This window comes from Bufo gargarizans, chromosome 11 (genome assembly GCF_014858855.1).
Source record: "Bufo gargarizans isolate SCDJY-AF-19 chromosome 11, ASM1485885v1, whole genome shotgun sequence".
In the NCBI taxonomy this organism is placed as follows: domain Eukaryota; kingdom Metazoa; phylum Chordata; class Amphibia; order Anura; family Bufonidae; genus Bufo; species Bufo gargarizans.
In genome coordinates, this window is record NC_058090.1 from 37,051,443 (window position 1) to 37,064,092 (window position 12,650).

General features: G+C 36.8%; 1 protein-coding gene across 2 annotated transcripts; it reads right to left on the reverse strand.

The window, feature by feature from the left end:
* Window positions 1-672: 672 nt before the first annotated feature.
* Window positions 673-2,546, reverse strand: OTX2 (orthodenticle homeobox 2). 2 transcript variants are annotated; one of them, XM_044272494.1, is made up of 3 exons: window positions 2,450-2,546; window positions 1,577-1,728; window positions 673-1,293 (listed from the first exon to the last, which is right to left on the reverse strand). In XM_044272494.1, exons 1-3 carry the CDS (start codon window positions 2,544-2,546, stop codon window positions 673-675), a joined length of 870 nt encoding a protein of 289 aa, XP_044128429.1. The 2 variants fall into 2 exon arrangements, with proteins under 2 accessions (XP_044128429.1, XP_044128427.1); XM_044272492.1 differs by having other exon boundaries at window positions 1,577-1,740.
* Window positions 2,547-12,650: the final 10,104 nt, after the last annotated feature.

Consider the following 12,650-nt stretch of genomic DNA (forward strand, 5'->3'; position numbering starts at 1 on the left):
GGTGGAATTGGCTCTGATTTTTTTTATATATAATTATATGAAATCATAGCTGAACCCCTACTGGTAGGGAGTTCGCAGTTGCATACAATACAGGAGATCACAGCTTTGAAGTCTAGCACAGAATTAAAAAACAAAACAAAAAAAAAACGAAAAAACAAAAACGAAACACAGATTGACCATTTATATAAGACACACACTGATTGTCTTTTAAAAACTACATCATGACTCCTTATAAACATTATTTTTTTTTTAAATAAAGTAGTGCATCTATGACAATCAGTAAAGCACAATTCACTCAGCCCTGAAGCGTTCAGTGCCATCTAGTTGCCATATGGCCATGCCATGAGTTGGCTAACACTGGGCACCGTCATGGGTGCAGACTGGACCCCCGAGCTTGGAGAGATAATGAACTGCCTGAGCGAGAATGGCCTTCAACCTTTCATCCAACACGTTGGCTAAAAACTATGGTGATCACCAGTGTATGGAGACACAGGATAAATAGAGGTCCTTCATTTGAGAAGTTTTGTTGGGATCCAAATCCAGAAAAAAGGGCGCTTCTGTGGACAAGAATAAAAATGTCTTTGTCGTCTTCAACCAAGACATGGCTCAATCTGGAATGTCCAAGTGTCTCTGTCACAAAGAAGGAAAAAGAAAAAAGTTCCCAGTTGGGTTTCACAAAACTTGGAACTTCCAAGATGATGTCTGGTCTTTATAATCCAAGCAGTCAGCGTTGAAGTTTAACTTCCAGGAGGCTGCTTGATCTTTATAATCCAAACAGTCAGCGGTGGAGTTGAACCCCAAACTGGAGGCTCCATAGGCTTGGGTGGACAGGGAAGCTGGAGACTGATTGAGATGACTGGCCACTGCGTTGGTGCCCATGGGGCTTAGTGTAGCTCCTGGTCCAGGGAGCTGATGGTGCATAGGTGTCAAATAAGATCCACAGTCCATTCCCCCAAAATAAGATGTTGAGCTTGCATATCCTTGACTGTAGCCTGAAGCTTGGGTGTAGGTCATGGGGTAGGACCTTTGCATACAGGAAGAGGATGTCGAGAGAGGGTCAGAAAGAGGAGATATGGAAGCTGGGCTCCATATAGACACTGGGACAGTACTGCTGGAGATCACAGGCACAGTGGTACTGCAAGGAGGGGTGAACTGACCACTGGTGCCACTCTCTGAGCTGACCTCTCTAGCAGGAGATGTCTTCTTCTTGGCAGGTCTTACTTTGTTCTGACCCCCATTCTGCTGCTGCTGTTGCTGCTGGCGGCATTTCGCTCTACGGTTTTTGAACCACACCTTGGACATTAAAGTAAAAGCAATGGAAATTAATTAAAAAATAACACCTGAGGCCGAGAGACATGCAAACAGTGAACTAAGTGTACAAAGGAAATGCAATCATGGAGCCTCAGGTGGCTGAAAGGTTCTGCTACCAAGCAAACTGAAGGATCATCTCAGAAGGAAACCTTGCAAATAATTGAACAAGGATCAGGAGATCTATTATCTTCAGAAGGGATCAATACATGTACAGGTAGAGAGGAAGGGACAGAGTGGAGATGATGATGATGATGAAGAGCCTCACCTGCACTCTGGACTCTGGTAGATTGATCTTTAAAGCGACTTCTTCTCTCATGAAGATATCAGGGTAACGAGTTTTGGCAAAAAGTGCTTCAAGTACATCAAGCTGAGCTCTGGTGAACGTCGTCCGCTCCCTTCTTTGCTTTCTTGGGGTAGCTGAAAACATAGCTATTGATCATTGGTTTGGACTTATACAACATGGAACAAGAACAATACTAGATCACAACTTGGGTGAGTCGCCATATGTCCCAGAAGCATAACTGCAGAAACTCTTCTTCTAGAAGCTACACTTTTTCCCCACTAGTGTTTAGTACAGAATACATAAATAAATGTTATTTGAAAAAACAGTATAGCATCTCAGTTTTTTTTTATCTTTTAATGTTTTGTAAAATAAATAATCTGAGCTAAAAAAGATTTGTTTAATATTTATCAGTAATAAAAAGTATTTGGAAGTAAAATAAATATCTCAAGGCAAGTAGTAACACATGGAATAATGTGTGTGTATAAATATAAATGAGCATTTTTTAAACATAATTATAAAAATGAATAACTGTAAAAATACACTACTCAATAAAACAAAAAAATACACTATCTTATCAATCTACATGATTATTTTTTCAGCGAAAATTGTGAATCTTTAAATAACTAAAATACTTTTTAATATAATTCATTAAATAATTATAAAAATAAAAATGAATTAAAGTAAAATGTAAAGTAAAGTAATGAAGTAAAAACACACACATAATTTAAGATTTCACATTACAGTCTAGATTAAATTACACTTCACCAACTGCTCAGAATTTTAGTTTTTGGTTAATAAATCTGTGCATGTCCCTCCACATCTAGGTCCTGAGGTTTAAGTCGAAGCATGACTTACCAGGGTATCCCACCGACGGATGCAACAAATCCATCCCAGAGGTAGTAAGACTGAGCCCATTGACTGCATAAGGTGGTTGCTTGAGATAAGACATCATGCTAGTATATTGGCTTGGAGCACAGATGGCAGAGCAGTCTGGAATCGTGGTGGTGGTGGTGTGGTGGCAGCAGCAGGTTGTGGAGGAGTCCAGGGATTCTCTCTTCCTTTCAGTACAGTTTTCTACAAGTCAATGGGAATTGGTTGATTAAGTTGAGTATGCTTGGGGGCAGGCAGCTCCTTTACCTATGGTGACTTGTTAATGTGTGAGGTTTACTAGTCAATTGCTCATGCTCTTAAAGGGCCCCCAGACCCCCCAGCTGCCTATAGACCAGGGGGGGATGCTGACTAGATCAACGTGTCCAACAAAAAAAAAAAGTTACTCCCCATGCATATATACAACACGCCTTCCAGTGCAACATTACCAGTGTATCCATTTGCATAAGACTCATTGGCTAGCACTGCCTAATTGTCTCAAACAAAAACTTGATTGGGGCCATTTGCAGAGACAAAGGACACCTTGGCTAAATAAACAATGGGGGGAAACAAAGCCTTTTTGGGTGAGAAACAAAGACACAATTCAGGAAACCAATTTCTGCCCAGTCTGCTGCCTATTAGAAAATGCATTCATGTTAATTATCCAATGCATTTTGTTACCAGTTGGAGGGATCTGTGGGTGAAATGGTAACACAAATCTGACTTTTAAGCGAGGTTCATCTTTGGGAGCCATTTTCACCCAATTAGTACGTCTCCTAATTAGATTTACAGGTAACTAACTGATTTATTGGTGCCTTTAAAAAATATGTTGATTATAAAGTGGAAAAGTTAAACAAACAGCACTTCAAATGGCAATGAGAAGACAATCATGGACGTCATACAAAGTAGTGTGCACATTTCACACAATACACACAAGGAAAAATGCTCTCATTTTACTGCTCCATAGACTGGCATGGGTTTGGTGTCACAAGGGTTAAAACATTATTTAGCAATATAATTCATGAAGAAAATATATCAATAACTTGAAAATGAGATGAAATAGGGTCATTTGTTTGTGTGTGCATATACATATATATATATATATATATATATATATATATATATCATAACTTAATAAAGCTGTTTTAAATTAGTACTAAGTTCAAAAAAGGCTATTTGAATAAACGGTTATTTGAATATTTACATTTTACATTTGGGAGCAATTAACAGTGGGTGCACTAAATTCCTATTTTGTAGAGGTAAGAATTGATTAGAAATTGTTTATTAACACAAAACGTGTGAAATGCATAAAAACTCAGATTAAAACTCACTTTAGCTGTTTCAGTTTCATAAAAAAAGCTAATGACTGAAAATTTCATATTTTTGTATGCAAATGGTGCAAAATATTCTGCACAGGCATTTATTTATTTTATTATTATTATTATTATTTTCTTATTTTCTGAATAATGAACATCAGTAGACATAAAAATGGCAACTTTTAATTCTGCATTATCTTGACTGGCAATAATAAATATAATAGTAATAAAAAATGAAAATCATAATGATCATCACACAGCCTCCTCCATGTACAGACATCACAGTTTAGTGAGTTCCCCCCTTTTCTCCCCACTTGCCTAAAGTTCAGTAAACGGTTCCACAAGTGCAATCTGTCACTACTTCCCCCTAACCAGTCGCTCAATAATAATTACCTCGCCCAAGAATTAATTATAATAAATGTTTTCTTGATAAATTAACGAGATAATCTGAGTGGCACAAGTTCCCTAATTACAGGACGCCATGCAAAGCATTGGGGCTGATTAATTTTCTGCATGATAGCTAAGAAACAAAACACATACACCCTAATATACTGCTTTCATACAACAAATATAACACAACCAAGTGCACAGGCCCTTAGAGAATTATTTTATAGCAGTCTTCTGACACCGTATATTAAAAACAGTAACTTAGAATCATTTTTTTTGTTCATTGTTCATTATTATTTTTTGCATTCCAGTTAATATTGTCATAGGTATCAAACAGTTTAGGTCACTTTTTAATTGCAAGCATTTAGTAGTAAAATTAGCATCACAGCAAAGTTTTTGGACTAGACACAATTGATACAATTTTTTTTAAATATATAGGTTCTGTATGTGAAGTATTTTGAAATATTTTGGGCTCAATCTAACGAATAATACACGAACTACATGAATATTATAAATAAAATAAATGCAATGTTATATTAGAAATACAAAATATAATATAATATAAAACACACTGTATTATCAATAAAAATAGAAAAAGTGCTAAATAAAAATATATGTTTTGTTAAACTAAATATTATGCCAGCATACAGTAACATTGCTCCACTCGCTGTGTAATTATTTGTTCTTTAATTATCTCCTAGCATCTGCTCTTGCCTGTAACATCTGTCATCAGAACACACACACATAAATGAATTTTATATGTAGTTAGACCAACAGACACAAGGCAAAAACGAACTATGATTGATGCCTATTCTGTCTGTAATAAATTATGGGCCACTTTGCAGAACATTTCCCCCCTTGTCCAACCTATTGATCTTAGACTAAAAGAAGAAATCTATTTGTCGATAACTGGGAGACTGTGGGTTTAATACCATTTATTTATTTTTTTATATATTTTTTTTACATTAATATCGATCAAGAACTTCACTTAGGATAGGAGAATGCAACTAAAATGTATTTCTGCTTAAGGGAAAATAATAATAATCCCCCTCCCCTTATTTCCCACAGAAAGAGAGAGAGAGAGAGGAAAGGGGATGAGACTCCCCGCCTCCTCAATTATCTGGTTAGCACTGTTTGTGTATTATCTCAATGAAGACACAGATTTAAGTTTATAAAAAGAATGGACTTCCATGGACTTCTATGTACAGTCTGCACAGGCTCCTTGGCGGATGCGTTTTGTTATTGCAAGCTCTAAATAGGTAAATGACAAACCTGGCCAAGTCTTCCAATTCTGTGCAGGTAGTGCTAAGCAATGGGGGGCACTAAAGGGGTTCATTGAACTAGTAGCCCTAGTGCTAGTATTATTATGTCTTGTGTATTCGTTGCTACTTTCTTCATGAATCTAATAGCACGTGATGTATATGCATTCAATGTATGGAATACTCTTTGTGGAGGCGAGGAAGGGGTCTAAATGTAAATTTATATTGGCATAATGATTGGGTTCCTAGTCTTTAATGAATAAACTAATGAACTAATTATTGCCTTACATTGAACATACAAAGGGTGGTGGTTGTGGATTCAGTTAGGGAAGACAAAAAAAAACGACATGTGACAATGGATAATGTGTTTTTGGCTCTTTGGTGGAGGCTAGGTCATGTCATTGTATATTGGTAAATTAAAGGCAAGCCTGTCTACCCTGTGTACAGTGGACTATAGACTAATACAATATATCGTTTTTACAGTCTAGACCTATTCTGTGTATGAGCGATTCTTTAATAACTGTAAAACACATAAAATGATTGATAGATAGATAAGAAATAGATAGATAAATGGATAGATAGGCAGGAGACAGATAGTACATAGCAGATAGATAAATAAATGGATTAGATAGATAAATAGATATGAGATAGATAGATAGATAGACAAATAGGTAGGAGAAAGACTGATAGTACATATAAGATAGATAAATAAATTGATAGATAGATAGATAAATTTACCTTCAAATGCTTTGTAAATACAGAAGGGTCTTCTCTTTATCCCGAATCAAGTTGCTTTAGTGGAAAGGAAAAACAACCCCCTCTCTCCACCCTTCCTAGGAGGACTGGGAGCAAACTAGAAGCTTAAAAGCTGTGATCTCCCTCTTCAGGCAGCACATACAAAGGGGGAGCAGGAGGAGGATCTTGTGTCTTACTTGCTCAGAGCTCAGGTTCTGTCCCTCTCTGGAGAACATTTGCAGACAAGGAGCCTCACTGGCAACTTTTTGACGCAAACTCTCCAGCCAATGGCAGAAGGAAGGTGATTGACACTTCTAAGCCAGAGGGGAAAAAAACAACAACAGGGGGAGGGAAGAAGGGAAGAAGGCCACTGCTGCTCCAGAAGGACAGGCAGGCAAAGCAGCTCCAATCACTGCCTGTGCAATGAACGACTGGAGAATAAATATATATATATATATATATATATATATATATATATATATATACATGTAGTAACATAGGTTGATGACAAAAGTTTTATCTTAATCCAGAAGATATATTTTTGGCTTTTTTTTTTTTTAGGATTACCGGGGAATGCACTGACTAGGGATATATGAGCACCCTTTCTATAAGGCTATAGAGGGAATAATACAGCACACAGGACTAAACAAATAATCAATGCACAAGGACAGTGCAAAGAGTACAATAAAAATGTATACAATTTGTATGTTTTGGTGCAAGGAAATGGGACTGGTTAGAAATTAATAGGTCACACTTTGATGGCGACTTTTTTTTAATTCTGCAATAATGTATTACTCTTTTACGTCTCATTCTAAATAATCCCGAAAACTAAGGATTGCATTTTTCAAGCATTATTATGATTTAGTAACTATTATGATTGCACCCGATGATGTGTAATGATTGTCCTACTGTCGTAGGTATAAAGAATATACACTATTAGCAAGTAAGTAAAATAGCATTGCTGATTTTCTCTCATCTCATCCTGATGTGGTTTTATACATTTCCGTGCCCTAAAACTAAAAAACGAATTTACTTGTAAAGACATAATAACCAATTAAAAATTCCCCTCTGCTACATGTTCTGATAATAATAATAATAATAATTATATATATTTATATATATATATATATATATATATATATATATACAGTGATAGTAAAACCCATTAGTAATAACTCATGTCATGCCCTGTGCATCCAGCAAATATTTGCTAATGTTGTAATGAGCATCCCCTCAAAGGGCAGGCTAAATAACTACTACCTGGGGGAGCAGTCATCATAAGTCCATGTCCAAAGAGGTCTGTGCTGTAGGATCAGTGTGGATCTGGTTGCATTTGGTGCTGAGAGAGGAGGCTGCAAGTCACTGACTCTGCTGTGTCCTCTAATAACTTTCTCTATATAATCTTGTCATGAATAAACCTGAAGCAATAGATGGACAGTTAGTTAAATAAACAAGTCTCCCTGCACTTCGCATGTGGAAAGTCAGGCTGCTATGATTTTGTCACGGTTTAGTAAATTTACCCCTTTAAGAGGCTTTTATAAATCCCTGTACACACCTTCAGCCAGATTTGAATATAGATTTAGGGTTTAAAACCCAGAAGCTGGGAACACTGCTTTATCAAAGAGAATTCTCCTTCCCTCAGCTAAAGAGCTCAGAGAAGGGGGAAGCACACATCATCTCTGGAGGAATTTTCTTCTCTTATTCCAGCTTCTTCAGAGCCAGGGACATGAGTGACCTCCTATCAGGCACCTCTTCTCCGTAGTCCTCAGTGCTCCTGGAAGATGTAGAGCTATAGACAGATCAGTACACACGTATCAAGATCTGAAAGGACCAAGAGCAGAGGATACGCTGGTACCTAAAATCCCAAATGCTGTAAGTCACATTCATCAGAAAACTTCATAACAACTTGTTGTATCCAGTATCCCCCAGCTATACTGGTTGTGTGACATACCTGTCTACTGTATAATGTATCTGCATGACTATCTATCTATCTATCTATCTATCTATCTATCTATCTATCTATCTATCTATCCATCTAATTCTTCTATCTATTTATCTATCTATCTATCTATCTATCTATCTATCTATCTAATATCTATCTCTCTATCTGTCTCTCTCTCTCTCCTATTATATGTATAATATATTTATATATACGGGTATAAATATTATATATCACATTCTTAGATGTACATATATATTTGCTGGTACTATCCACACAACAGTAGGAAATGATGTAGCAACACCAGTTTGCAATTAATTGTAATATGCATTTTTGTTGCTGATGAAAATATATTATTTTCAAATGACATAAAAAAATATTATACATTGGCTATAAAAAAATTAGAAAAACATAAGAAAGTGTCAGTACACCCGCTGTAGTATGTGACGTGCACTTAAATCATTTAAAACTTTATTTTTGTTGGAAAATGCTACAGCACACACTAATAGTAAATAAATAAATAAATGATGCCTTCTATTACATATCTAGTTTCAAAGTAATAGGTAGATACATTAATAAATATAAGAGATGACAGAGAGATAAAATATTTTTAGGTATGAGAGATGATAGGTAGATGGATAAGAAATAGATGATAGATACATAGAAAATACATATATGATAGATACATATGAGATAGATATGAAATAGATAAATAATAGATAGATATATGTATAGATCGATAGAAAGAAAGATAGATAGACATTTTATTGGAATAAAAGTAAAAGGACATGGTTGCAGTAAAATCTTCATGCGCTTTTCTCAATATCATTGCAGGATGTTAAGTAATAAATGGTCAATCAATGGTAGTGCAATATAGGTGGATGTATACATTCCCGAGGCTATATACAACAGCTTCTTGCAGGAAGAAGGCAGCAGCTCTGCTGTGTACCCAGGATTTCTGTTATAAATGATGTGTGTTGGACAACAGTGAGAACTGTCCCTAATCCTGCCTGCTAAACAGCACATTGACATGTAGATGCAATACTATTATTCCATTGTATCTGCTAAAAAGAAAGCCACAAAGTCCACAAACAATATACTTTATCCGTCCACTGAAGCCACACAGTAAGGTCTTATCTGACTCTCTCATATCTATCTATCTATCTATCTATCTATCTATCTATCTATCTATCTATCTATCTATCTATCTCATATCCATATCTGTCTATCTATCTATCTATCTATCTATCTATCTATCTATCTATCTATCTATCTATCTATCTATCTATCTATCTATCTATCTATCTATCTATCTATCTATCTATCTATCTATTGTATGTATATAACTATCTACCTATAAAGATGTAGATAGATACAGTAGGTACATAGTTAGGCAGACAGACAGATAAATAGTAAACAGTGTGGGTCAGTTATTATTTTAGCCTATGTTCTAAGAACAAACTATAATAGATCCTTTCATACATCCTATTTATTTCTGCAAAATAAGTAAAATTAATGTAAAATGACATTTTACAGGATCCAAAAATTCAGTGTCTTTGGGTCCTGATAGAAATAGATTAAAAAAAGATTAAAAGACTGATGTAAGCAGATGTTATTTTACACATCAATTGTCAGTAAAATAATAAAATATAGCAAAATATAAAAAAGTCTGATCATGCTGGAAACTTGGCTTAATTTTGTATCCTATATCCTTACTCCCCAGACAAATACATATTTTTTTTTTCTAAAGGAAGAGGGTTGCTATGCTAAATTGTCCTTATATTTTATGTAGATATCACCTTTGGGGCAGTAGCATTTTATTTGGTATTTTATTTTGTAGAATTGATCCAAACTGGTTGGACAAGTGATGCATGCAGATATATCATTTTGTATCAGTAATTTGGTTCTGTCTTCACACAGACGTAATAGGGGCTCTGTCCTATGCTGGAGCTTTTCCGTCCAGATTTTGATCTGTGCTATTAATCAAGAGGCAGAGGTATTAAATCCGCAATCCACATAGGTATTTAATAGGAATCTTTTGTTTTAACAGACAATATATTGAAATAAAAGGGAAGTAAATGCCAATATGGGGCAGAGAAAGGTCCTGGAAAAAAAATCGTCCTGAGTGCAGGTTTGCATTTGTCTGCATCTCATAGAAATGAATTATATATTATATATATATATATATATATGGAGTTTGTATGTTCTCCCCGTGTTTGTGTGGGTTTCCTCCGGTTTCCTCCCAAACTCCAAAGACATACTGATAGGGACCTTAGATTGTGAGTCCCATTGGGGACAGGTTAATGCTAATGTCTGTAAAGCTCTGCGGAATATAGTAGCGCTATATAAGTGCATAAAATAAAAATAAATAAATATATTATAGCATATGTATTATATCAGTTTTTCCATTCATTGTGGTAGTGAAACCTCGTATGGAAACCGATGCCACAATTGACCCCAATGGGATTGTCTGTGGCATCCAGCTCATCAGTTGTAATGCTGATTGTCTTTCTGCGCCAGACAAAAAAACGCAGCATGCAAGATTTTCTTTCTGCCTATGGGCACCGGATGGGTGCACAAAGTGCACCAAAAAGTAATCTGTTGCACTCTGCTACTGCATAAAACAGCTAACCAGATACAACGGATGTATGTGAACACAGCCCAAGGGCATATACACCAGGCCACACCTGTTGTATGATCCAGGACCAGGAGCATCAAATTAATAACATGCTGCATGATATTTCGTATAATACGTCACCTATTCAGGAGCAAAAGAAATTCAGATGAAAGCGGAAAATTACAATAAAATAGTGCTGCCTGTAAAATACATTCCACATCTTTATTATAAGACAAAAATTGGCTGGGGGCTCAATGCAATTCTTAATTGAATAGGGGGCAATCATCTTAATGGTGTAGTGGAGAAGAAGATTACACAGTTTATTTAAACACAAAGATAATTAATACGAGAAGCCGCCCGGTGTTATTAACTGTAATAAAACACATCAGTGTCAATATAATGTGGCAGAGCGTCCGCGACGAGGGATCCTTAGGCACATAAGGGAGCAAAATCATTTAAAGGGAGTTTCTATTTCTTGATCTAGAGGAGCATAGAAAGGGCCAGTCAGTTAGGGATAACTGTGGGGGGCATTTATCATTTGTGGTTGTTTTTGTGTCAGTTTTTAAATCTGTCTTCGCTTTGTGTGCCTGCACCAAATTTATGAAATGGCGCACCTTAATAGTATATTTGGAGTGAGTGCCAGGGGCGTAGCTATAGGGGAAGCGGCTGCTTTGGGGCCCTGACCCAGAAGGGGGCCCATCCAGGAAGAGGAGGACTAAAAGATTTTGTCAGGGCCCCCTCAACAGTATTACATAATGAAATGATATACAGTGACAGTATAGACAGTGTAGAAAACGGATGGCACAGCTGCCGGGCCTGGTCTGAGGGAGCGATCTCTACTAGCCACAGGAATGGGGGCGGCATGAAAGGAAGGGGTTGCGAAAAAATAACTGGGGGAGGGGGCCCCATTCAAAAATTTCCTGTGGGGCCCAGTCCTTTCTAACTACGCCACTGATGAGTGCAATATGTTAAAGTACACCAGGGGGTTGCTTGGCGTGGAGTTGCGACTTTTTTGCGACTTTTCTGAATTATGGAACGTAGTAAATGTGCCATAATCCAGGTTTAATCGCACTTTTAGACCTTAAACATGGACCACTTTAAAAAGAGACGAGGATCACCAAATGTTACAAAAAATGCAGCAATTGCTAGACGTGTGACTTTTTAAGGGCATAGATCGGATGTATCTGATTTGATAAATGTTCCCCTGTGTCTATATGTTGTAGCATAGATATATAGACAATGGGGGGGGGGGGGTCATCATATATTGTGCTGCCTGCAGATATGTTGCAATTTACCAAAGCCTACCCAATATATGTAGACTGTCACATATGTACATTGTTATCCGGTTTGGAATCGCCGGTATCTTCAGATGATACAGCTTGCGTAATATTACCACTGCTTTGGCTCTCTTCTCAGTTTGTGGTCTATGAGTGGAGACTATAGGCCAGGCAAATCCCCTCTGATGTACATCCTAACACATAGGGTAACATTTATCATTTGAGATCGTTTTCATGTCACTTTTAAGTCTGGTTTTGCATTGTGTGGTTGCACCAAATTTCTGAAATCGTCCACAATTTCTTATGTATTTGGTACGACTAAGACTATGACTTAGTCTTAAAAGATACACCAGGGGGTTGCCTAACGTAGGATGTGACCTATTAGCGTCGCAGATATTTCAGTTTGCCATAATCTAGGCCTCGTCTCTCTTTCCTGCCTTAAACATAGACCACTTTGAAAGATGGCACGTCGCAAAAAAATGTCGCAATTGACATGTCGTGCAACATTTTTACACCAAAAACCTGATGTATCTTGCTTGATAAATGCCCCCCCCCCTCCATAGTCCCTATATAGGTAAGAGTACGCCTAAATAGGTTTGTACATTACCCATAGACTTTCATTGTAACCTGCATCATAAGTTTTCCTGTAGGCTCTCCTG

Coding starts and splice junctions, on each gene's coding strand:
- OTX2 (XM_044272492.1), bottom strand. CDS start 2,546: ATGATGTCTTATCTCAAGCAACCACCTTATGCAGTCAATGGGCTCAGT. Junction 1,741..2,449: donor TCCGTCGGTGGGATACCCTG/GTAAGTCATGCT, acceptor AATGATCAATAG/CTATGTTTTCAGCTACCCCA. Junction 1,294..1,576: donor TACCAGAGTCCAGAGTGCAG/GTGAGGCTCTTC, acceptor TTAATGTCCAAG/GTGTGGTTCAAAAACCGTAG.